Source organism: Lichenostomus cassidix, chromosome 11 (assembly GCF_008360975.1).
Source record: "Lichenostomus cassidix isolate B80296 chromosome 11, HeHo_3.0, whole genome shotgun sequence".
Lineage (NCBI taxonomy): Eukaryota > Metazoa > Chordata > Aves > Passeriformes > Meliphagidae > Lichenostomus > Lichenostomus cassidix.
The window spans coordinates 8,045,760-8,071,410 of record NC_139492.1 but is presented as its reverse complement, the minus strand read 5'-3'; the positions used below and the strand labels follow the sequence as shown (position 1 = coordinate 8,071,410).

At 40.1% G+C, this 25,651-nt stretch overlaps 1 protein-coding gene across 5 annotated transcripts in view; it reads left to right on the top strand.

The window, feature by feature from the left end:
* NUP93 (nucleoporin 93) overlaps positions 1 to 25,651 on the top strand; it is a 77,507-nt gene that overhangs the window by 47,330 nt on the left and 4,526 nt on the right. For all 5 annotated transcript variants that reach the window (XM_085071745.1, XM_085071750.1, XM_085071746.1 and 2 more), the window contains 17 exons: positions 1,034 to 1,162; positions 7,705 to 7,779; positions 9,949 to 10,038; positions 11,382 to 11,521; positions 13,585 to 13,717; positions 14,705 to 14,862; positions 16,377 to 16,542; positions 17,326 to 17,419; positions 18,464 to 18,655; positions 18,891 to 19,017; positions 19,130 to 19,202; positions 19,515 to 19,559; positions 21,026 to 21,142; positions 21,772 to 21,890; positions 23,832 to 23,949; positions 24,323 to 24,406; positions 25,121 to 25,249. In XM_085071745.1, the coding sequence (XP_084927871.1) occupies positions 1,034 to 1,162; positions 7,705 to 7,779; positions 9,949 to 10,038; positions 11,382 to 11,521; positions 13,585 to 13,717; positions 14,705 to 14,862; positions 16,377 to 16,542; positions 17,326 to 17,419; positions 18,464 to 18,655; positions 18,891 to 19,017; positions 19,130 to 19,202; positions 19,515 to 19,559; positions 21,026 to 21,142; positions 21,772 to 21,890; positions 23,832 to 23,949; positions 24,323 to 24,406; positions 25,121 to 25,249 (1,989 nt within the window). The remainder of the gene's footprint in view (positions 1 to 1,033; positions 1,163 to 7,704; positions 7,780 to 9,948; positions 10,039 to 11,381; positions 11,522 to 13,584; positions 13,718 to 14,704; positions 14,863 to 16,376; positions 16,543 to 17,325; positions 17,420 to 18,463; positions 18,656 to 18,890; positions 19,018 to 19,129; positions 19,203 to 19,514; positions 19,560 to 21,025; positions 21,143 to 21,771; positions 21,891 to 23,831; positions 23,950 to 24,322; positions 24,407 to 25,120; positions 25,250 to 25,651) is intronic.

The following is a 25,651-nucleotide window of genomic DNA, read 5'->3' as shown; positions in this document are numbered from 1 at the left end:
CATTTTGCCCATTAATTGACAATATCCTAACAGTGAACTTCAATGAAATGAAAAACTTAGCCAACCAAGACATTTAGTTATGTACATTGCAGCATGGAGCTGTGTAAACAGGAAAGAAGTAGAAGACACAATATAGCTTATTCTCTATTTAGAATTAGGGGAGATTCATTTATTTCCTGTCCTGGTATACCTGAGGCTGTTAGTCTTACCCCAACAAGAACAGAAAAGGTAGTGAAGCATCTTCTATATCCTAATGCTATTGCCAAAATAAGGGAATATTTCTCTCACTGAGGGAAGGGTTGTTTCCTCCCACATGTTCCCCAGTTGGATCTGAAGACAACGTAGCACATCAGCCATTTTAAATGCAAAGGTTGTTTTTTCTTGGGATGTGATTTTCCTGTGTGCTTTCCCAAGTTACATTCCTGATGAAAGAGATTTTTGGATTCTTTGACATTGGTTAATTTTCCCTTAATATTTTGATTTTTATGTTACCCTATTTCCTGTTTAAAAGGAAAACACACTGGTAAAGACCTGAATTGTTATGGGTAATAAACACACATCTTTGTTAAGAATGCAGCAACTCAGACTTTGTAGCCTGCAGAGAGGTGAAAAGCTAGTGGTCATTAGAGAAGTTAAGTCTCAACAAACCACACAGATCAATGATGACCTGGATATTTTGTGTGTGCTGCTAAGTTAAGAAGCAAGCCCACTGATTTTCAGCCTGCTCAGATTCGTATGTTGCAATGCCATGGAAGAGACACAGTTTCCCTCTTTTACCAGCTGGGGGTATGTGAGAGTTGTCTTAATTCCACACACTTACTTCTGAATTCCATACTTTCTGAATTCCCTTGTACCTGAACAGGAAGCCTGTTAAACTAGTGTGCAGCACACCATTAGCTCTTGAGGGCTGACCTGGTTGGTTTATGTAGTTGCTATTTTCTGTTTCATTTTTGGGCTTGTCTATTAATATAGCAGAGCTAGGCTGGTGGATGGTTATATATGTTCCTTAGTTCTTGTTCTTCGTCACCAACAGACTTTTGCCATGGCTGAGGAGTATCACCGAGAATCAATGCTGGTTGAATGGGAGCAGGTGAAACAAAGGATTCTTCATTCTCTGCTTGCATCAGGGGAAGATGCTCTAGATTTCACCCAGGAAAATGAGGTAACTCTGTCTTTCTAAATGCTGTTCACAGTCATGCACAGCACTGTACACAGTTGGCATTCCAGCACTGCTGAAACCACCTCTGAAATATTCTGCCACTACAACTGTGTGAAAATGAGAAATACCAAATCCCTGTTCAATTCTAAAATGGCTATGCCTAGCAGAATGCATTGTCTAGCGAAATCTCAAACCTTTGTCATTGTTTCTATTTATTGACCAATGGGTGCAGGCAATGGGGCTGCTATTGCTGAAGCTGTGTTTTAAGCAACCTATGTGCTGGCTGGAAACTTAGTCACACAAACACATACTAGGTCAATATACCCAAGGGACAGAAAACACACTGGGGAACTTCAGGAAACCTTTGCAGTGTGAGACCAGGGAGTTTCTCAGGTGTAGTTGTGCTTATGCATGGGTCTTAGAGTGCCTCTTTCCCTTATCACTGTGCACTAGTCTGGATTTATGGCCTTTGTTAGGAGGCTGATGAAGTCTCTCATGTTTCTTGGCAAAACCAAATGAATAAACAGCAACAAAAAAGCTTTCATTTTTATCTTGCTGTGTAGTGAAGAGCAGATTAGAATTTTGTGCTGCTAAGATCTCTAGTGTTCAGGTTAATCCAGCAGTGATCAAATCCTTTGGGCAAGACTGACTCCGTGTTTAACAAAAGAGATATTGACTATCTTGTTAAAACATTCCTTATTTTCTGTTACAACTTAAAGCTTTACCATTTATTCTCTTAAAGAAAATGGTTCAGTTAAATGAGTAGAGCAAAGCACAGTTACGTGCAGAGTGTTGGGAACTCAACCCCTCTGAGCTGAAAGCATCAGACAGCAGCTGTGATCTCTGGAGCACAAAGTTACATTGCAGCTGCGATCTCTGGAGCACAAAGTTACATTGCAGCTGCTGCACTGTGCACCATGCAAATGCTCACCTTGAGAGGAGAGGTGATAGGGAGTGGGGGAATGCAAGTTGCTGTGCTTTCAGGCCAAAAAAGAGAGACCTTTTTTATAGCCATGTTCTTCACCTATGAAAATGAATTCTTGTTCATTGGGATGACCTGCAAGTATATTAAAAAAAAAAAAAAAAGCCCTTTTTGCTAATGGGGTATGACCTGTATAGGGATTTGGAAATAATTAAAGCTGTTAATGAAATGTCCCTTTCTGATCGCTGTTCTTTTAAATATAGGTTAATCCCAGTTAGCATACCTCTTTTTATAGAGGCTGTCTTTCCCAGAAAATATTTTACTGATACTTTACTGGGACTTCTCAAAGGTTGTTCAGCTTTCCAATATTAGAAATACTAAATAATGCAGACTGAATTAATTTAAAACTAGGGACAGCTCTCCCATTATTTTAGGATGTGAATCTGAAGACTTGGTAGTTACACTGATAGGTTCTAACATCTTTGATTTGTGTGCTAGTTACTGGTATGGGGTTTTCCTTCTGGAGGGTGGATGTTAACTGCTAGCAGAAGTAATTTAATAAGCCACTCTGAACAGGTAAAACCCCTTTTCTGGTGTTTTAGTGTCAAATGGATGCTACCCCCAGTCCATGGCACTTGAGATGCCAAGCATCAAATTGGTGGGAGGAAGGAGGGGAGAAAACTCAGCTCCTAATGTTTTTCATGAATGAGTTTAAAGACTCAATGTACACTATCACTCAGAATTACTCCACTCTCTGTTTCAAAGCTTTCATAGTAGCACTATGTCATTTCAAGAGCATTTAAAATCCTTGATATATTCTAGTCTTAGCCTCAAGAAGTCAAAGGTCTGAGAGGTTTGAAGTGCATCTACTGTGTTAAAAGCCTGTTATCTAACCTCCCCACAGCAGGTTGTTCTTCTAAAGCCTTGTTCCAGTCAAATAAGTTTTTTGTGTGTATGTGACACAAACAGACACAGCCTGTAGAATACAGTAGAGGTTTAATTGATATCCACTGGAGATGGAGAATCAACTGAAAAGGCACAGATCCAAACACAGCAGGGGGCCAGTCTGCCTGCGAGCCAGTTCTCAAGCTTTGGACAAGCTAATTTGGGCAGAGTGAAATACCAACACATTATTCATGGAAATAAGACCAATTAACAGGCAAAGCTCATGATTCAAAGAACCTAGTGCAGGACTTGCCGTTAAGGTTTTCTGTTCCCCTTGTCCTTCAGCCTGGCCTCCTTGTCAGGGAAAACCAGAGCTGATAAAAAGCTGCTTCTTGTGGGGCTGAAAAGGGATGAAAGCTTGAGTTTTGTCTTCAAGGTATCAAACACCTATGCTCTCAAGGTGTTTGTTAAGACTGTTGTGCCATGAGGTGCCAAGGCATTTATTTCATCCTTTTATTCCAAGTTTTTCTTTCTTACACCCTTGCCTGAAGCTTTTCCACTCCTGCTGTCGAGCAGCACGTTCCTTCAGTGGTATAGCAACACTGGCACCTCTTGGTTTCTGTTTTGCCCCTCTGTGTCATGCCTTCATATCCCTTAGATCCCAAGGACTGCAAGATGCTTTCCATTCCACCACAGTGTATTTTGATGGGGTTTCTCCAGCTTGGTCTCCTGCCTAGATATTCACTGTGTCTACTGGCCAAGCCATTTGGAGTGCTGACAAAATGTCTGCCCAGACTTCTGCTGAGGAATGTGCATATGCATATGAGGATGATGAATAATGCATCTTTACGTGCACAGGGTTTGGTGTGCAAGTGAGGCTGAATGCTTGGCTGAGTGCAAATGAAGGAGGTCTCCTTTGAAAAGCAGCATCGTTTGGCTAAGTGAATTTAAAAGGTAAAAATGTGATGGCAGTGCAGCAAAGCTGCAGCTTTGAGGAATGGATAATATTCAGAATAAATATTACAGTTCTGAAAAATGTTTCGGAAGACTGAAATTCAGAGCAGGGTATAGCAAAGGCGGTTGAGAAAAACAGAACAAGCCATTCAAGTAATATCAGACTAGAGATACAGAAAGATATGTGTGTGTGCACTTGCAGTTCTGCAGTCCTTTGTGCATCCCCCACGTTTTTGCATTTCCTTTTGCTGCTCCAGTTAAACTTCAGAACCTGACCTGGAACACAATTCTTCTTGTATGCTCCTAGCTGCTTTTTGAACACATCTTTCATTGTCTTTTTCTTGCTTGCAACTTGTTAAGTTCTGACTTGCCAGCAAAGGATATCCTCCCCTGTCCCCACTTTCCCCCCACAAGTTTGTAGGGAATGTCTCTTCTTCTTGGAGAGGATTGCCTGTGCAACTCATTTCTGCAATTCAGGGGGAGCAGTGGAAAGTGGCCTTCGCCATGCTGACTCACTGCTTTAGTTTTCCTTCTGAACTTTCCTTTTAGCACAGCCATGAGATAGTTCAGTGAGCTAGTGCTTTCTTATAGTTTAATAATTCAAAGATGAAGCCAGAATGCACGTATGAGATAGGAAATAAAAAAAGAAAATAAGCTTGCTTCCGTGGCTCTTTTTCCATAGGAAAGAAAAGAATAAGAAAATTAGGACAAAATCTAGACTTCCTGATTTTTTTTTTTTTTTTGCTGAAGTGCCAAGTCAGTAGAATTTAAAGAATTTAATTTCAATGTGGCGGTTCTCAGCTGTGGCAGACAGTTAATAAGTGATCCTTAAAGCATAACAGTTAGGGTAAAACTAAAACTGGGGAAAGGAAAACCCAACCCCCAGAGCAGTTATTTCTTAGTTTCAGATGTGCACTTTTGAATTCAGATCCTTACCTGAATTGTTTTGAACCCAGCAGTCACACACCACTCTCTGGAGTGGCAGCCACGTGGGTGCTCTTTGGTGCTGCAAAGCAGAAAAAGGAGCAGATTCACAAACAAAGCCACAATCCTTGTGTGTCTGGTGCTTGGGCACTGGCTGAAAAGTGACACTAAGTCACTAGCAAGTACTAATCTTCACTTGCTTTAGGAGATGAAACCTCATTGGTAATTAATGACAACGTCCATAATTTAGCATTACTTTAAATAACTCTGCATTTTATCTGGCACAGCACAGGGGAACGCTGCAAAGCGCTATTTCTGCCATCATGTCTGTTTCCCAGGAAACCTGCTTTAACAGCTTCTTTGTTCTTTAGAACAAAGAATTTGTCGGGTTTTAGGTGGGTTTAAAGGAATTTGTGTCAGATGATTTGTCACTGAAAGAAAAATGCAGATGCTTCTGAATATCAGTACCATTAAGAGGGACTGTGAAGAATATTTTTAGTGTAAGTTCAGTTGCAGAAAAAATGTAGAATTGCTTTTGGTTTTCTTGTAACGCGTTTTTGTACAGCTTAAGGTCTAAATGCACCTGCCTGATTTTCTTATCAGGTTGGACATTATTTAAATAGCATTATTAATGAGAAATTAATGCAGTAATAAACTGATTTCAGCCATTTTAAAAGGTGGTCCAGGTTCATCCTTGGTACCTTCATTCATTTGTATTTCATTATATTAGGGCAAATGCAATGGAGTAATTTTTATTCTGTAATCAACTGTTTTATGCTGTGCAGAAAGCAGTAATCACAGATATCACAAATCTCTTATAATTTCTTTATAGAGGTCAGTGCCCTTATCTCCATATAAAAATTCCTAGCCAGTGCAGAACAGCTTCTTGGCCATTGCAATTGTGTAACTTTGTTTTTATATTTTAACTTGTGAACACTTTCCTGATCAAAACTGCTGGACCAGGACTGTGGGTAGCCATTGGCTTTGCAAAAACTTATGTTCATGAGTGTAAGGGGAGTATTACACAGTAGAAGATATTCCAGGCTAAACTAATACCAAAATAAAATTAATTTGGGAATGGCTGAGAGAATGTTCAGTGCAAAAGTGATCAGTACCATGTCGGGAAATTCATATGTTTGTATTATTTCATTTTGAAGTTGGGATACAGTTCCCAAAAAAAGTGAGATTCTTTTCAAGACTCTGCCAGCATTTCATCCTCATTTGAAACAAGAAATTGAGTGATGGTACCATCTGGAGAAAAGCTATCCATTTCTGGATCTGTTCCTGAAATCCTCACAAGCCAGGTCATGGCAGGAACATTGCTCCTGCCATGCTGCAGTCTGACAGGTGTCAGCAAAGCTGAACTCTAAAGCTGATTAAACTGGAAGTGAAAACAGTGATTTTTCTATTGCATTTGGGCTTAATGTTTTTTGTACAGGCAACAAGTTGGTCAATTTAAGTGAACTCTTCCGGGCAAGACTAGAGCATGTCCTGTCCTAAAGCAATCCTTGGAGGTGATCCTGTCTGCACCATAAAGTACTGACATGCTGGTAACCAGTGTAGGAACTGGTAGAGCGGTTTGACAGTATTGCTAAGGTGCACTGTAAAAGCTAATGAGGATGTTCAGCCAGTTGTAACTGACTTTGATGGTAAAAAGCTTAATTTTAAAACTCTGCAGATGTACCTGCTCTTTTTTGGAAAAAGTTGCTGGTTCCAGTTAAGATGAATATCCATGGCCTTGAGTTATATGGTAACAAACCTGAAAAACTTGCTTTTCTGAAAGCTTGTTTGTTCCTTTTTGCTTGCCCCAACTATGTCAATTGGCTTAATAATAAATATTATGCTTCTGTACTGAGCTTGTCTTGCTTTGATCTTCAGACCAGCATGGTTTCTGAAGCAGCTGATATTAAAGGACTGTTTACCTCAAAGGGATCTGTCTTTAAAATGATTGTACTTTATTTTTCAAACCCAAGACTTGCAATGCTGATGCTGAAATGAAGAATTATATTCTTTTAGAAAGCAGGAAATAGCAGAGAGTATTGTATACTTAGTTGGGAGTATTCTTTCCTCCAGAGTGTTGAACATCTATCTTCAGTGGTGGCTGTACTGAAAACATACCTGAGCCTTGTAGTGAATACTTTAAATCATTTTTGTGCAGCATTAGACCATTATGGCATGTTGTATTTTGAGTTTTATAAGAGTATGAATTTTGTATGCCATGACTCCATTGGCTGTCTCTCCCTGCTCAACACTCAAAATATCTCAGTCTTGGCATAGTCTCTGTGGATAAAAGGACTATTTTTTCAGGTCAGGATATTGCCAACATACTTCCTCCTATAGCAGACCAGCAGTGGGGCACTTTTCAGCACACAATGGGATGCTGCAGTCCTATTTTATGTCTATATCATGGCGCTGGGACAAAACTGGAATATCAGATCTGCCAGACTGGATCTGTTTGAGCTTGTCCATTGAATTCTTTGTCCTTGCTGTGGTGGAGGTTCAGACTAGATGCCTCACAGCGAGACACTGACAAGAAGCAACCTTTCAAGAAACAAAAGCAAAGAATTAAAATCATAAGATGCTACCAAGAGACACTGATGACCTAATTCTAGAGAGCTAATGGTTGGTTTGTGCACTGAATAAGGAGGATTTCTGTCACTTAAGGAAGTTTAAGCTATATTGGGAAAATATTGGGGTATTGCAGTGAGACTGCGTTTTTCTCTGTAGATAGTTCAAAATCCTGTTTTTAGTTCTGTCAGGAACATGGCTTTGCTGTTGTTCTTTAGGAGCAGATGTATTGGTGAAATGCACTATGGTAATTCTATACTTTATACCTTCCTATATGCTTCTCATTTAACAGCCCAGCTATGTTATTGAGGTGGGTCCTCCAGGTCGCAGCTCTTTGGACAGTGTGGAGATGGCATATGCTCGTCAGGTGAGTGGAGGCGAAAAAATTAAACATTGTGTTCTACGTGGAGAGAGACAGGGAAAATAAAGATTTGAGCTCAGTGTGTAAGAAGATGTAGTAGGTAAAACATGAAAATATCTGCCTGGAGATAAAACGCAATTTGCAAACACATAAATCTTGCATGGTGTTTCTAGAAGCATACTCACCTCTTTGCTGTAGGATATTTTTTGTCAAAAAGACATCCTGAGCGCCATATATGACTGTAGAAAGCATTTATGCTTGTAAAGTAAACTGAAATTCTTTCAAGTTTTCAAAAGCAGTAATTTTTTTTAGGATTTGTGTCAATCCATAATTGTATATAAATGAGGGCTTTGTATTCCGTTTATTTTCATATGTGGAACATCATTTTTCTTATGTGTATGTGTGTAGGAAAAAATATGCTGAAGTGTTAATCCTGATGTTTGTCAAATTATATCCTATTTTAATGACATCACTTATGAGAAGCTTTAGTGCATCAGCTGTGAATTAATATGCCTGGTAGCATTAGACTCCCTCAGAAAATTTTCAGGGAAAACTGATAAACCTTTACATAACCAATTTGTTACTTTTGTTATTTGAGATTATCTGTTTACCAGCACTGCTGAGAACAAAATGAAAGAAAAGGACTTGATTTTTCAAAATGGAATATGTGAAACGACATAGACAAAGTGTTGCCTAATTTGCACACAATTACTGTTATTGTGTGCTTTGGCTCAGTCTGGGCTGAGGCAGAGAGCAGCTTGTGCATCTGTTTTCCTACATCTGCATTCAGTTATGGTAACTGGGAAGAAACTAATGGCTAAAGGTGCACAGTTGTGCTGATAAAGTTTACATTTGATTTAGTGGCTGTTAATAGTTTGTTAGTTTAGTTCATATCTACTGGAATATACCCACAGTAAAGGTCTTCCTTAAAGCATAATTATTTCTGTAAAATTTTGATGCTGTCACTGTTACTCTGTGCTGGTTTTTGAGTATGGGAAGCCCAGTCTCTCTAGCAGTCCTGGCTTTGGGGTAGCCGTGGAGTCACCATGGCCGGTGGGCCCTTGTCAGGGTCACGGGCTGTGCACACACTGCTGCAGTGTGCCCAGGAAATGCAGTGTTTGTGGCCAGGCTTCTGCTCCCAAAGCACTTTGTGCAGTCACTGCGTGCTCCCAACAAGGGCTCCAGAGAAGCTGGCCTGGCTGAGCTGTCTTTATGTCAGCCTGCCTCAGTTCAACAATAACCGAGTGTCAGCAGTCTGTGCAGGGCTCCTGTGGGTTCACTGGAGAGTTGGGAGACCTGGAGGTCAGGCAGGAGACCTGCAGATCCTTGCTGCTTCAGTTTATCAGCAGCCATGAAATGTGTTTTAATTACACTGAAGTGATTAATTGTTCTTTGTGGATAGTTCAAACTGTCTCACAGGAACACGACGATGTCCACAGACATAATTTCACTGATGCTGCATTCTGTTTGCAGTCCTGAGCTCTGCAGCTTGTTTGCACGCTGGGCGTGTTGAAGTAGTGCATGCCAAAGGGAGTTGAAGTACAATGCCATTGCCTTTCTAGCATTGACAAGTATTATTTTCAGTCACAGTGGAAGATCTTTGGACTGGGAGTGGAATAAACAATAGCAGACGAAGTTCATTTAAGATCAAGAGTTAAAATGGGGAGGTGTGTGTATACATTTAAGGGCAGGCTCTGAAGGACCAACTTTCTGATCATTTCCCTGAATACTACCACAAACCAGCGAAATCCTGTTTCTTTCATGTCAGCAGGTAGGAGGCTGCCATGCAGGGGAGTGTCACAGCCATCCACTTATCAGATCACTTCTGAATCTTTATCCTCCAACAATTAGCTACAATTAGTCTAACAGGGCATTCAGCACAGTGCTCTGCTGTGCACATTCAGCACAGTGCTCAGCGCAGTGCAGAACCCCTGAACAGCTGGGCTGCTGGTGGCCTTCAGTCAGGCCTGGGGCTTAGGGTTGCTGTGAAGGCTCGGCTGATGCTGATGCCCATTCCTCTGCCATTGGATTACAAGCATCTGATGATGGAGGGAAGCAGAGGGACTTGCTGGGGACACTGTTTTTGAAGCCTGGTTCAGATTTTGCTGCTGTTGCTGGGGAGGGGATGGGGCATAACATGTATTGTTAAATGTGCTTACTTTAATTGTGTTTCAGATTTATATTTATAATGAGAAGATAGTGAATGGACATCTGCAGCCTAACCTGGTGGACCTTTGTGCTGCTACGGCAGGACTGGATGATAAGGTACTGCCAATGAGTTAACATAAGGAAATTCATTTAAGCAGTTTTCAGGCTGTGATTAACAGCCTGCTGACATTGAGGGGAAAAATACTGATATTGCCAAAAAATATTGCATGGCTCCACAGAAAACACAGAGGCAATCCTGGAATTTTCTCCAGTACAGCAGGGCCCACCTGCAATGAAGTTGGTCATGGTGAAAATTTCTTAACACAGCGAGGAAGAAACGAACCTGGTGTCCCATCATGAATGATAAGCTGTTGAGAGAAAAATTGCATTTAATTTTAGATAGATTCTGTTGTGTTTGGTTTACAGAATGTGGTCTCTTAATATCCTTTGAAGGTATTTAGTTGTAGGTAAAGCGTCTTCAATCAGACTCTGCTAGAGCTGAAATAGGCTCCCATAGCAAAGCATAAAACTCCTAGGATTGACTTTAAATCAATGATCTGCCTACTTTTCTTTTTTTCTATTCTTTTAATTGTGTTGCCTTGATCCACCCCAAAAAAGAAAACAAATACACAAACCTTGGAGAAATGCCTGGAGGAGAATGCTGCAGGAGGGTCAAGCTATGAAAAAACTGTGCAAATGGAGAGAGCAAAAAGCTGTTCAGAAGATGAGGGGCAAACTCTTCACTTGGATCTGAATTACAGATGTGCATCTTTGCTCTGAACAGCTCTGTTTGTTTTGCAAGGGGACAGCATGGGGAGTTTGTGTTCTTGCTGCTTTGAAGCACCGAGATCAAAGAGCTGCCCTTGCCCAAGTGAACAGTGCTGTTAGTTCTTAGTATTTTGCCATTTCAGCAGGGATGCCCTAGTCCTGTAGACACTGATACGATCCTGTCCTTGTGAATAAGCAGATCTGGATGGTTTTCAACCTTTATTTATAACTGAGCCTTTGTCCAAGTGATCAGTGTCCTTTTGATGCTTCTTATCACAGCTGATCAACAGCTTTCCAACAGCAGTCAGAGACATTGCTTACATGGAAAGCTGATGGTGCTGTGGTATTTATTGAGTGGGTAGTGTGAACTGAAAATGAGCAAGAGACTGAGTACCAAGTGCCCAGCCTAGTTTTGGAAATAGTTGTCAATTCTTGGGAACAGCTTCAGGTACAACATTTATAGCCGTCTTCTTGCACAAGAACTATGCAAAAAAGCCTGTGAAATTTTAATTCCACGGGACAGAAGCAGCTTACCTACATGCTTGTGTCCAGTATCTCCATTACAAATCTAAGCTGACATTACTCTTGTGTTCTTATGCTTTTCTTAAGCATCAAAACACCATGTAGCTCAAAACACTGTTGCTTGTTCATCTCTGTACTAATCGTTGAGGCATGGAATGACTTGTTTATAGAACATCTCCGAGATGTGGGCCATGGTGAAACAAATGACCGACGTCACCCTGGTTCCTGCCAGCGATGCCCTGAAGGTGCGGACCAACATGGAGGTGCGCATGGAGTTCGTGAGGCACGCTCTGCACTACCTGGAGGAAAGGTAAGATGGGTGCTTTGGTGCAGCTTAGTAGAGTTCCCTAATAATAAAAGCCAGAATGACTTTGTAATGCATGTAAAGAGTCAGCTACCTTGTGCTGCTCACAGATATATCTGTTGCCTGTCTTTTTTATTGTGGAGGGCTTTGAGCAGCTACTTAAATATAAAACTGTTTTAGTTTAACAGTGTTCTAGTTAAAAAGGCCTTGAATCTGTGGGGAGGTCATTTAGAAGATGAAAAGACTTTTATTCTTTCTTCTATGTTTATAAATATTCTATATATGCATAGTGATATGTGAAGGTTTTTCACTTGTGGAAAGTGATCTATTTCCCTTCTGCAAAAAAATATCCTCTTTTCTATATGCAACCCTTTCTGATTGCTGGTTGCTGTCAGTCTGTGAGGACAGCATGGGGACAAACCTGGTACAGTGAGTCAAGGTCTGATCATGCTGTTTCTATGCTGGCAAGTTTTTGGAAAAGTGAAGAAGTTGAAGTTGAGACGTGTAGCAGTGATTTTCAGACCGTAGAAAGTGGTTAACTGTGTGTATTAGCAAGTACTAACAAGCAATGGGGCCTAAGCTTCTTGACCAATAAAGTTCTTGGAGAATTGCAACCTGTGAAGTTGCCCAAAGCCAAATGCCCATCCACTGCACATGTGGCTACTGCAGTGTCTCTCTTCTAGCAGCTGCAATGTGATGGCAGCAGGCTCGTTCAGCCCAAGCAAGCAGTAACTGCAGAGTACATGGGCATTTGTTAGGGACACAGAGATGCCATCAGAGCATGGAAAGCGCTATGCTCTGACACAGCACTCTGGGAAGAGATGCTTTCACCTCCTGGCACAGCCTCTTCTTGGCCCTGACAGTTGGTTGTCACACCTCATCAGCACTTGGTGTCACCCAGGGGTGGTGGCGGCTGCTGCCTGTGCACAGAGGAACTGACACATCAGAAGGATCTTCTGTTCCCAGTTCTTCAGTCTCTGCAGAGTGTGATGAGCCTCTTAACCTGATTTGCCATATATCCAGCTGCTAATGGAAGTTAGGAATTAGTTATATGCAGTACTTCCCCAGTGCTCCCAACTGTGGACATGAGGCCTATCAGGCTTGATTTTTTTTTTTTTTTAAATTAAATCCTCACCCAAGCCCCATGTCTTCCTTTGTAGCTTTTCTTCCCTATTGGGAATTGACTAATACTGGAGTGTTTCCATGCCTCACCAGCCCCTCACTTGGACATGGAAGAGATGTAATGCCACTCACAGCTGTTCATGCATTAGTTCCTTTGGAACAACTGTGATCTCAAGCCCTGAGGCGCATGCACTTGCCTCAGCCGTAATTATAGTTATCAAGATACTCTGATACTTGCTTATATAGTCGTTCAGATTTATAGTCTGATGGTGCACGAGTCTAGCATGTGCTGCAGAGAAAGAAAAATAATTTCATGCCATTTGTTGCTGCTGCTTACATAAGTCGTCCTTCAATATACAAATTTTTGAGACTACTGCTTCTAAACATGAGTATTTGTTAAATTGATCTGCCTTGATTAAATGCTTTGATGGGTTATTTTAAAAGGTGTTCTTAAAGCTGCCTTTACCAGTTACATTTCTCTAAATTCCCTTTTCCCCTGGTATTTCCATCAGATAAGTCCATAGCCCTAAAGCTGATGTTTTTCGATGGGGTGGGGAGACAAACACATCTGTGGTATTTAACTGTTCTTTTGTGATAGGATGGAGAGTTAAAGTATTAGGATGGAAAGGCTTTTTGCCAGTTATGTAATTGAGCTTAACTTTGCACTATGAGAATCTAATAAGAGGAGCTTCATAACAGAGAGTTGAACTTGCAGCAGTCCACCACAGACTCCAAACTTGGGTGTCTCCTTAGACTGCTAAACACAAGGATCTTCCTAAATTAACCAATTTTTTTGCCTCGTTTTGTTGTAATGTAATGATAATGTTTGAACATCAAGTTAATCTGCTTTAAATTGCTAATTCTGTCAGATCTGAAAGGCAGTGCATGTTTTTGTGGCAGGTGTATCTCAGTCTGCTCATGTTTGTTTTGCTTGTGTGCTTTTTCAGTTACAAAAATTACACCTTTGTGACAGTCTTTGGAAACTTGCACCAGGCCCAGCTGGGTGGAGTCCCAGGGACTTACCAACTGGTCCGCAGCTTCCTGAACATCAAACTCCCAGCATCTGTCCCTGGTCTCCAGGTGTGTCCAGTCACCTTCAGTGACCAAGCTAGAATGGTAACACAAATCTGTTTGCCCCAGTGCAGCCACCTGTGGCTTTTCTGTTGTTTAAGCTGCTTTTAGGGCAACAGGTTCTTATTCCTCCTCTAGAATTTTTCACTAGGAAAATAGGAGATAGCAGACAAAATCACTCTTGAGTTCAGACCTAGTCCCGAAGCATGGTGGGTGCTCAGTAGCTTGAGTTCTAAATTCTAGAAATTGTGGTGTCTTCTGCTGGTCATCTTAGAAATCAACAAGCAAGAATTAAAATTCATTATTATGATTTGTAGCATTAACTTAAAAAGCAGTAACTTAATCTCCCTGTTTTGCTTTTTCTCTTTTTTTTACATTTATTGTAAGATAGTGAAAGCAGTTTTTTAATCACCAAATGTGTAATGAATTCATCTGAATTGTAGCCTGAGCCTTTTATTTAGGAATCTGAATAAAACCCTTCTTACCTGCCATGTAGTAGAAAGTGCATAGTTGTGCATCTACAAAATTGTCAGGCAGTGTGGGTTGTAAAATTAGATTTAAAAGTTAAATGAAGAAATAATAAATCATAACACTGGAGAGCCTGCTAAGTCTAGCTGTCTATTCCCTACCTGCTGAGATCAGTGATTAGTTTGATATCTTTCTGTTTCGGTAAAAATGTTTTTAATACCTCGGTGGCCTAATCCAAATCCATCTCCTGGGTGGGGAGGATAGCATATGCTAATTCTGGGATTCTCAGAACCTTCCTCAGAAATGAAATCTGGGCAAGCAGAAGAGACTCAAACCTTTCACTGCTGAGATGTGCAGACCTTTCCCACAACTTAACCCTCATGACTTCTGATTTCTGTAACAGAATTTTTTACCAAAATCAGAGTGTGGGTATAAGGGCAGAAATAATGAATGAGACAAAGGATAAAGAATAATAATTCAAATATGTTACTTTAAGAAAAAGTTAAATATGTCCTACTTTCCTTTCAGGATGGTGAGGTGGAGGGCCATCCTGTGTGGGCACTGATTTACTACTGCATGCGCTGTGGAGATCTGAATGCAGCCATGCACGTGGTGAAACGGGCACAGCACCAGCTGGGAGAGTTCAAAACCTGGTTCCAGGAGTACATGCACAGTAAAGACAGGAGGTAATTGGGAACCAGGAAGGATCTTTGTGAGGGGTGGGAATTGCTGTGGAGTGGTGAAATAATCAGTGGCTTGGTAGAAATAGAAGAAGCTAAGGTCTCCTCTGGTGGTGATGGCTGCCTGGTGTTTATATTACCTACCTAAATTACATGTAGAAGTTTGCATGTTTTAATTTGTGGCTTTGAAGTCAAGAAATCTCAACACAGAAATAGTTGTTTGAAAATATTAAAAAATTTACATTTCAAAAGTAATACAGTGTGGTGTAGCTTTACTTTTTTACAGAAGGATATGCCCAGTGTAACAGTGGGATATGGCATGCTATAGATCAGATTAATCTGCTGTCATGAGTCCTGTATCTTTTTATTTCCCCTGTTGCTTATTTTAGCTGAATTTCCTTTGGGGAACACTTTTTACTACACCTGTTTTCATACGAATGCTGCATAGGAAAAGCAAGCAGTGTTTGTTAGAGGTCTTTAGAGGCCTCACTCTCACATCTTTCTTGTGCTTATTCTCTTCTTCCAATTTTTGCTGTCCAGCACTAGAGGCCATTGGCCAAACTGGTGCTGATGTGGTTGCAAAGTAGTTGAGTTAGTGAGCCCTAAGGTGTGCTCTGAACTCCACAGTGGTTTTCTTTTCTATCTTTCCACTTGCAATGAATTTAAAAAAAAAAACACAAAACCCCCCAAAAATCAAACAAACCAACAAAAAATAACTAACCAAGCTAACAAAATAAACTGAAAGGATAAAAATCCAAGTGCCATTTACTGAGTATTGTATGCCATGGTGTTCTTCTATAAATCAACCTGTTTTGTAGAGTATCTAGGAGTGCTCATTATATCAAGGTTGTTCCAGAAACCTCGTTGAAGCTACTGTCACTGTTTTCATTACAAAGACTTTTATGAGATACAATATAATTGATTTATTTTGTTTTTATTACAGATATGAAAAAGTCCTCTGCCTGCAGATTTGACAAACAATGCCTTAGTCTAGGAGAAAGAACACTTTATTGATTAAATTCTGTAAAATTCTCAACAAGAGGTTGCAAGAAAAAAAGAATGACAAAGAGCATTATGACACTGTTTAATAATGATGAAAGTGTCTCTCCTAAAAGACCTTATGGGACGATGACCCATAACTTGTTAGTTACTAACACAAAGAATTCCAAAGATGATGTGAGCTCTCTTTTTCTGAAATGCTGCAATAGCAGAGTCAGACAAAAATAGCTCATCTGCCACAGTATTAATGTACCCCTAAAGAGACTGTCATATGTCCTTTTTTTCCCTACAGTGAGCATTTGAAGATGATCCTCCATAACTTTAATTATGTGTTTAAATTCATGTGTGCAAAATTTTTACCTACAGATATGAATAGGAAGTGCAAAAAATATTGGCCAGTGCTTACTGTTATTATGCCTTTGCTGTGGATAAGTACCTATTTACATTGATTTGTGTCCAGGTTTCCTCATACAGGGAAAATGAGTTTCATGTGTTTTACTTCCATCTTTTCTTTTCCTCAGACTGTCTCCTGCCACAGAAAATAAACTACGTCTTCATTACAGACGAGCTCTGAGAAATAACACTGACCCCTACAAAAGGGCTGTTTATTGTATTATTGGCCGTTGTGACATTACAGACAACCAGAGTGAAGTTGCAGATAAAACAGAAGATTATCTTTGGCTAAAAGTAAGTCTGGTGTTGGGGTTGTGGTGTCTAGTTTTTCTGTTTTTTAAGAACAGGTCTAAATGGTACCACATTTCTACACTGCTGTGCTACCCTTCTAGGTTTGGTGTTCTGTATCACTGTAGTGCACATGACTTGACCTTGAAGATAATGCAGGGCTGGGAACCTGAATCCCAGGGCTGTTCTGTTACCCTTTGTAATATCAGATGTTAGTTTGGGTACAATTGTCTTTGGAAGTGTCATGTTCTTCATTTGACACTGGTCTTTGGCAACTGTTTTTGCAAGTAGTATTAGCTTGCTACAGTGAGGATTCTTTAAATTCTCCTTCCTGCCTGGATATCTGAAATGTCAGTGTCAGTTTACCAAAGACAGTGCTGTCAATGTCTCTGTAGTCTAAAGTCCTTACAGTTCTGGTGAGTGCATGATAGACAGTGGTTGATACCTGTTTCTCCCCTTTATCAGAAAAAAGGTGGTAGAATGATGTATTTGTTAATATAATATTTGTGGCAAAAAATGCTGCTCAAGAGTATTCAGAGTTCCATCATCAGAGTTTGCTGGCATGGACAGATATGGAACCCCTGGGTTATATCTGCATGGATTTCAGCTGTTGCTGCATTAGTCATCTTTGCTTCCCAGCAGTGGATGGAGCTGATATTGTGACTAAATGCAGTTTCAAGTCAGCTGGTCAAATCCTAGGAGGGGCTCAGATAGAATGAATATTTTCTAAGTACATGGCTTGTGCAGGGGCAAATAGCTGTTTTTCTCTTTTTTGGACATGTTTTTTAGCTGAACCAAGTGTGTTTTGATGATGGTGGCACGAGCTCCCCACAGGACCGACTCACGTTATCACAGTTCCAGAAGCAGCTGCTGGAAGACTATGGTAAGAAACCACAGTCGGGGCTTTTCTGCTTAGGACACTTTCCAAATGTTATTTCACAAACCCCAGTCTGCACAAAAACCCTACAGCTCTCCACTAGTGACAGGCGTCTTCAGGGTGTCCATGGACAGCCTGCTTCCCTGGAGTCATGGCAGACTTCAGTAGGGCATGATGAATGAGTCCCATGTTTTCCCAGCAATCCAGAGAGTTAATACTCATCTGTGAACAACACTGCTGCTGTTTCTCCTTTATCTGTTAATTGTGGATTGATTTCTCTCACCATAAATATGCAGAAGTCTTTTAGCAGAACTTCCAGCTTTGGGAATACAGAACAGAAAAGCAATCACTAGTTAATGTAGGCATATATTTCCAAGCTTTTTCTCTGTGTGCATCTGATACTAATTTTTTCCCTTGAATTAGTATTTCAAGTAAATTTCACAGTTCCTTCCACTTCAGAAAGTTTTAAGAACATCCACGGAATACATTTTCCTGTAATCGTCTTCCAGTCAGTCAAAATTAAGTCACTTGGAGCTGTCCAAAACATACTGAATTTGATTCTCCACAGCCTTCTAGTTTGTAGTATCACTCACACTCAGATAAAAATATGTGGAAAAGAAATATAATAAGCTACTGTTGGTGTAACTGAGTAGGAAAATCCAGGTTTTTAACATTATTTGTACCACTTGTCATAAGTATAAATGAAGACAAAAGGTTGTGGTCTTTAGGGAATCGATCGCAGTCTATCAGAGGTGATGGTCTGTTGTCTGTAAAGAACAAAGGAACTTTTCTGAGTAACTGATTATTCTGTTTCACTTTTTGCATATGTCTTTATGCCGTGGTCTTTCATGGTAAATTTCCAGTGGAACAGTTGTAGGTGAGACACTGATGCATGGTTAGGAATTCAGTTTTTTGCACTGTGTTTATTTTGGCTGGCACCTAATAGTAATGATACACTGTGACAGAAAGTATCCACTGTCAGTCATCGCTGATTGCAAAATCATGAAAATGATGTGAAAATGCTCCATGTGTTATGGTTTTTCTTTTCAGGTGAATCACATTTTGCAGTGAATCAGCCACCTTTCCTCTATTTCCAAGTGTTGTTCTTGACAGCACAGTTTGAAGCAGCAATAGCTTTTCTTTTCCGGACAGAGCGCTTACGCTGTCATGCTGTTCATGTAGCTTTGGTCCTGTTTGAGTTAAAATTGCTCCTGAAATCATCTGGGCAGAGTGCACAGCTATGTAAGTCCTATTTACTTTTTAATAAAGGAATATTTTTTGAGCCTTCGGAGTACCCTGTAGAAACTGACAGATCTATGCGATTGATTGAACAAATAGCATTTATCAGAACAATCTCATAAAAGTGAATTGTTTTAGTTGCATTAGACCTCTAGATCATGGTTCTGACTAATTTGAGATGAAGATCAGAGTTTTCCTGGCATTAGATTCTGTGACAGTGTTGTTTCTGACATTGCAGTAAGCCATGAAGCTGGTGACCCTCCTGGTGTCAGACGTCTAAATTTTGTGCGGCTTTTGATGCTTTACACCCGTAAGTTTGAGTCAACAGATCCAAGGGAAGCTCTCCAGTACTTCTACTTTCTCAGGTAGGAACTAATATGTGTCTTTAGATTTTCTCCTAGTTATTACTGTTTCAGTATTCCTATCTGGAAAGTTCTCAGAAACAGGAGTACCTTCCTCCTTCTCTTTGTTTTGTAGGAACGAGAAGGACAGCCAAGGAGAGAACATGTTCTTGCGTTGTGTTGGTGAAATAGTAATTGAAAGCAGAGAGGTACATTTGGCCATGTTTTGCCTTCCTCAGTTAAGCTGAAATTCATTTCTTCATTTAAATCTTTATTAGTCAGGACAGTCTTATAGTTGCTTGCTCTTTCTGCCTGATGTAGACCTAGATGACAGAAGGTCTTGCAATTGCCTTATGTTTAACATATTTAATCATGTCTTTTTGCCTGTTATTTAGTTACAAATATTTTTGACATTGGTCACTGTTTTTCATTCAGTGACTCTGTCTTTGTACTTAATAAATATGTTATGAAATTCATCTATTTTTTTTATTTTTTCCTTCTTTACATCTATGTGGATATAGTTTGATATGATTCTCGGAAAGCTGGAAAAAGATGGTAGTAGGAAGGTGAGTTCACAATTTATGTTTATATTTTACATTAAAAGTACAACCTATGCATGATTTCCAAAGTAGTCATGAGGCTATCTTGCTTCTCTTTGTTCTTCACTAGCCAAATTATTACTGTTTGAACACATTCAAATTCTCCCAGTATGAGTATTTTACTATGAATAATCTATGACCTGCTCTAACAGAGGGGAGGTCAGAAATTGCAGGGCAGACTATGTCACTCTAGACAACTGGTGTAACTGAAGAAGCAAATGGCATTAAGGTAACTTTAGTGAGGTCAGAATTCTGTCTTCCCAGTAGGAAATGGAGTTTAATTTAAGTGGGTGTGTGAGAGTGTTGTGTGAACTGAGGTGTGCATGTGAAAATAATTTATGACATCCTCATTCACCTCAGAGAAGAAATGTATTGCAACCCTTGAAAAATCCTTGTAATTAAAGGAGCAAAGGCTAACGGACCAAAGCATAGCCACAGATGATCTGACCTTCATATAGGTGAGGGTGAGTATTGGATCAAAGCTGAACCATTTTTAGAAGTGATGGATCTTACTTCCACTGTAAAAACAGTTACCTAAAAGTAAAATGTAAGATTACAGAGTCAGAAAATAAAGGAAACCTTAAGGTTTTACCTGGAAAGAGGAGAGTGCATGCAAATGATGAAAATTTTAGATTATCAATGCAGGTTTTCTGTTTGGTGTGACAACTTTGGAAGACTTATGTGTAAAGCAGACTGCGGAATCATTTACATCTTAATTTTAAGATTAGGGCTCATGCTGCTGTCAAAAATCAGGGAAAAGTTATTTCTGGCAGGAATTTCGTTTAGATGCTTTGTCATTTCAAAAGCAGTGAGATTGCATGCAAAGAGCAAGGTAACTTGATAAACTTTACAAATATTTTGTTCTTTTGCACTTTCTTTGGTGTGAAGCCAGCAATTTTAAATTTAAGCTAAATTCTTCTAAATCGTATAGTCTTATTTTTACATGCTCAACTACAGTAATTTCCAGATACTGTTGACTCTTTCTTCTCTTTTATTCTACATGTTTATTATTTGTTTTGAAATTCTTGTTGGCCTTTCATTTATCTGTGTGAGATTTCACTTGCAGCCTGTCATGCCAGTATAAACAAACTGCATTCCTGGAGCCCCTGGAATGCTGAAGTCTTTTGTGTTTTCTCCTCTGTAATGTGTCATTAGCAATTAACAGCTCAAACTCTGAGTTATTTTATCTGGGTCATTTTGAATTAATTAGAAGCCAAGGATGTCTCAGTGCTGACTCCATTTAGGAGAGAGTCCCTCTTGCAAGAGCTCATTCTGTTTTTAATGTCTCACTTTTGCACATTCCCATGGAAATGGACAGGCCATTCTAATCATAAGCCAACATGTAAAATATTCATTGCCTTGACAGGATATTCTGGAGTATTTCAGCCTTTTGATTCCTCTTTCCTCTTTTCATTTTTGTCTCACTTCTTCAGCCTGGAGTGATAGACAAGTTTACAAGTGACACAAAATCCATTATTAACAAAGTGGCTTCTGCGGCAGAAAATAAAGGATTGTTTGAAGAAGCTGCAAAACTCTATGACCTTGCAAAGGTATATGTCTTGTGTACTGCTTTTAGTATGTACTTGGTTCACCTTTTTTCTTCCCAAACGTTTTCCCTGTGATTAGGAGGTTAAATTTAATCTCTGAGATTGAATTGCCCTTATTCAAGCAGTTTATTTCTGCTGCTGGAAGAGCAGAGCCGTGGGCTGCATGAAGAGATGTTTCAGTTAGCAAATCCAGATGGATTGCGCTCCAGGGATTGTGATTTAGGACATTGTGGCTCTTGATCAATGTGCTCTTTTGAAGAGAGTGCTGCACTCATGATTTAATTCTGTCTAGTGGAGTTATTTACCTGGAGTGTACTCTTCCAATTTCAGAGACATTGAACTGAAGTCTAAAATAGTTGGGCTTTATACTGAGTACTCTTGGTTCCTTTTGAAATAAAAGTGGATACAACCATAACCACTGTTGTAGAGAAAAACTAGGGGGAAATGCTTTTTCTTGTGACCCAGCAGCATTATGTTGCTTGTAGCTAACGTGATCTTGACTCTTCATGGGAGGGAAGTGGCTCTGGGGTTGCAGGAGGCACTGGTGCATGAGAGTTTTCTGCTTTTTCAGTGAGATTAAGACACCAAGTTCCATCATGCTTCTTTTATTTCTGTGACTTTAATGCCAACAGAACCCTGACAAAGTTTTAGAATTGATGAACAAGCTCCTCAGTCCAGTGGTTCCCCAGATCAGCACTCCCCAGTCAAACAAGGAGCGGTTGAAGAACATGGCCCATTCCATTGCTGAGAGGTAAGAATCAGGTAAAGGCAGGACTGGGTGATTCACCTTAACCTGACCTGGGTCTGGCAGTGCTGTGGGTATTTTTTCCTGACGTTGTTTCTGCAGCCTGGACTGTGGCATCTACAGTATATTTAGAAAGACAAAGAAGAGGTCAGAATTTACCCTATCCTGCTCCTGATGGCTTGCAGTACTTAAAACAGAAATCTTCAGGGGCAGGTCAGGTAAATTTGGGAAGAAGAAGCTTTATCTATTGGTGAATCAGGATTGCCAGCTGGGGATAGAGTCTGTTAAGGAGCAATAAATATAATGAATTGTATGTTTTATATTATTTTTAAAGCAAAATATTTTAACATTCACAGAGTTGTTGCATGCAATTCACTTGTTTGAAATAGTATTAAGAGAGAGCTAGAAACCCAGTAATTCTGAGTTGTAACAATAGTTCAGGAGCTGTCTGAAAACCTTTTTTCACTGCTACTTTAATGAAAGCTAAAAATGGAATATTTACGATGAACTGTGTATGGCTAATGCAAACGGTGGACCTCATGTCCACAGCCTGGTATATTAGTCAAATATTGTGTGGTGTCCAGAAAAGAAAGGAAGCAAGTGAAAGGAATGTCTCCCGCAGTGTCTGTATACTAATTAGTGTATGTGCTTGAGAGATATCAGTGCTTAAGATTCACTAGCAGCTAGAAATTAGGAATAACCTGATTCTGAAAGGCGGTAGTTGCAAAATATGTCCATGATTTTTTAAAATCATCGCCTTTTGGTGCATCTTGTCACGGTGACTGCCATGGTCAATTCCCATGTTTTACTAGAGCAAAATGTGGATACCTGTGAGAAATGTCTTAGTGGTTTTTATCAACCATCGAGCTGCAGAGAGAATAAAAATAAACCAAACCCACTTGCTGGCACTTTGAAATTGGGGAAAAAAAAATACAGAAATGTATTGATTTCCATCAGAGGCCTTTGCCTTTCTCCTTTTGACAAGTGGCATTTGCCAGTCACTCCTTCTAGTGATCCTTTCCTTCATTTGGCCAGGCTGGGATCGAGAGAAAATTGGTGCCATATTGACATAGTGAGAGACTGATTTGGTGGCAGACATTAAAGAGAATTAAATCTATGGCTTGAGTTAAAGCTTCAGCAAAGGCTGTAATGGGCTTTAGTTTGCTACATGCTTTGATCTGTCTGAAAGCACTAAATACTACTGGGCAATAATGCCACTTCACAGCTGCAGGCCTGGGTGATTGCAAATCTAGAGCAGTTCTGACTAGCACATCTTCTTGCCCGTTAAATGTAAGACAGGGCTTTTCCTCGTGCAATGTCCTGCAGACAGTGCTGTACAGATGCAGTATTCCTCCTGTGTGTTCTTTTGATGATTTTAGAGCAGGGGAGACACCCAGCAAAGAGGCCAAGAGGCTGTTTGGCTTCCACATCTGCAGCACCACTCCTGCTGTTAAACCTTGAGGGGGGAGCTTCTTTGTGACCTCATGCAGTTAGGAGTGAGAACAGGCAACCCTCCAGTTCATCCCATAGCCAGCGTAGCTCCCAAGAGCATGCAGAAGCACTTAATCCTTAAGTCTTAACTTCTTGCCTGAAGCAGGCAGTTGTGCTGGAGGATTGTCTGCTGTAAAACAGCGTGTTAAACATGCTTGTACAGAGCTTGCCTTGCAGGTCTCTGCTGCCTGGCACTCCTTCCCCATGAATGTGGGAAATGTAAACATTTAAAGGAAACAAATGCTGGATTTGATGCAAAACTGGAAGTGATTAAAAGTGTTTTTTAAAAGCCACAACCTGTGAAAATTATGCCTTCTGGTTAAGGAAAATGAAAGCTGTCCTTTGTTAAATGCCCTCTGTCCTTGAGTTTGGTGTCTCCACTTCCAAGAATTGCAAGGGCACAATTATAAACGGTTGCCATTTTGCACAATAAAATTGTAACACAATTTCTTTCAGGTACAAAGCACAGGGGATAAGTGCAAAGAAATCCATTGACTCCACGTTCTACCTTCTGCTAGACTTAATCACATTTTTTGATGAATATCACGCTGGTCACGTTGACAGGGCCTTTGATGTAAGTTTCAAGAGTTCTGTTTGAAGTGTAGCCTTCCTAATGCCCTTGAAAGCCCAGAATGTCTCAAATAACACCACTTTAAAAATTGTATTTAATGAGTTAGAAGGGACTGCAATGTTACAAGAATTTAAAAAGGTGTTTCTTCCCTATTGCTTGATAAACAGGGTGATCTTCCTGGAGCTATTTTGTAGACGTTGATCAAAATATTCCTGTTGCTCAACAAAATGAGGCGATAAACTAGTAAATGACAATGAAATTATTTCTCTTGAATGGAACCAGAAGCATTTAATTAATGCTTCAAAACCACACTTTGTTAGTATATGGTACATGGAATGTTGATGATCTGTCCTGATTCCTGCTTTTCTTTTTGAAGATTATTGAACGCCTAAAGCTTGTACCTCTTAGCCAAGATTGCGTCAAGGAGAGAGTTGCTGCCTTCCGGAATTTCAGCGATGAAGTAAGTAAAGTCTTGGATTTAGCTTCCTAAATCCCTTGGCTTTGTTAAAAGGATCTTAAAACCTTGTCATCTCATTATTCTTATTCTTTAATGGAGAAAAAGGATGAGATTATTTTGAATTTGTACAAGTAGACTCTTGGCTTGCAACTTTTTCTCCCTAGTACTGCCCTTTTGAGCACTAAAATTCCCTACCCAGAAATCCTGTTTTCATTTTGAAGAAGGCATCTGCAGACTGGAGCCTCCCTGAACTTGCTGAGTTTGATTCAAGAATTCAGAATATTGAAAACTTCTAACTTGCTGGTGACTTAGTTCTTCTGTGCTCTTAATGGTCACTAAGCATTTGTAGGGTGTTTGTTTCCTTCTCTTTAAAGTACAGGAGTTAATAGATTTGTGTATTAGCAAATGAAGCATATTGGAAGGCTGTTACTGCTCTTGAGCTGTTTTAACTAGAGGGTGACACTTCTTTTTTAGGCAGTAGTTGTGTGTATTTGCGTGCTTTGGGTTTTATCTGACCTGCTGCTAGCAAACATGATTGTGCAGCCATTGGGCATGTCTGTCTCAAAGCCCTGGGCAGTGTTTTTGCTGGATGGTGCAGTCATAGCAGGGGTAACTATTACATGTATGACTGTTACAAGAGTCTGTATAGCAAGGCTGATGGTTCTGTCAACCTGCTCTTTGCTGCAATATGTCCTTTTTCCCCCCTCCTTTGTGTAGATCAAGCACAATTTGTCTGAGGTCCTGCTTGCAACCATGAATATTTTATTCACCAAGTATAAGAGGATGAAAGGCACAAGCCCAACCACTCCTGCGAGACCCCAGCGGGTAATGGAAGACAGAGATTCGGTAAGAATATAATCCTCACTGTCTGACAAGTTTTCCTGTGTCCTGTTCCCCTGGTTTCAAGAGATTGGGCTTCAAGTAACTGTGAATCTAATGGTCTTGCTTTTGGCTTGCTGAGTTACTTAGACTCTTAGACTACTGAACTTGTCTAGTTACTTAGTCTCAAGGCTGGTCTCTGATGCTTTCAGCTTTGTGTAAAGAAAGGTTGGAACTGGATGATCTTTAAGATCCGTTTAAGCCTAAGCCATTCTGAGTCTGTGATACATTGAGCTAATGGAGATATCACACCTATATATTCGCCTCCTGGAAAGAGAAAACTGTTCACTTTGCTTCTTAGTGGAATCTTAGATAGTAAAGGAAATGGGGACAGCGCAGTGTCTCTGGGATGATTGATGTTGCTGGCTT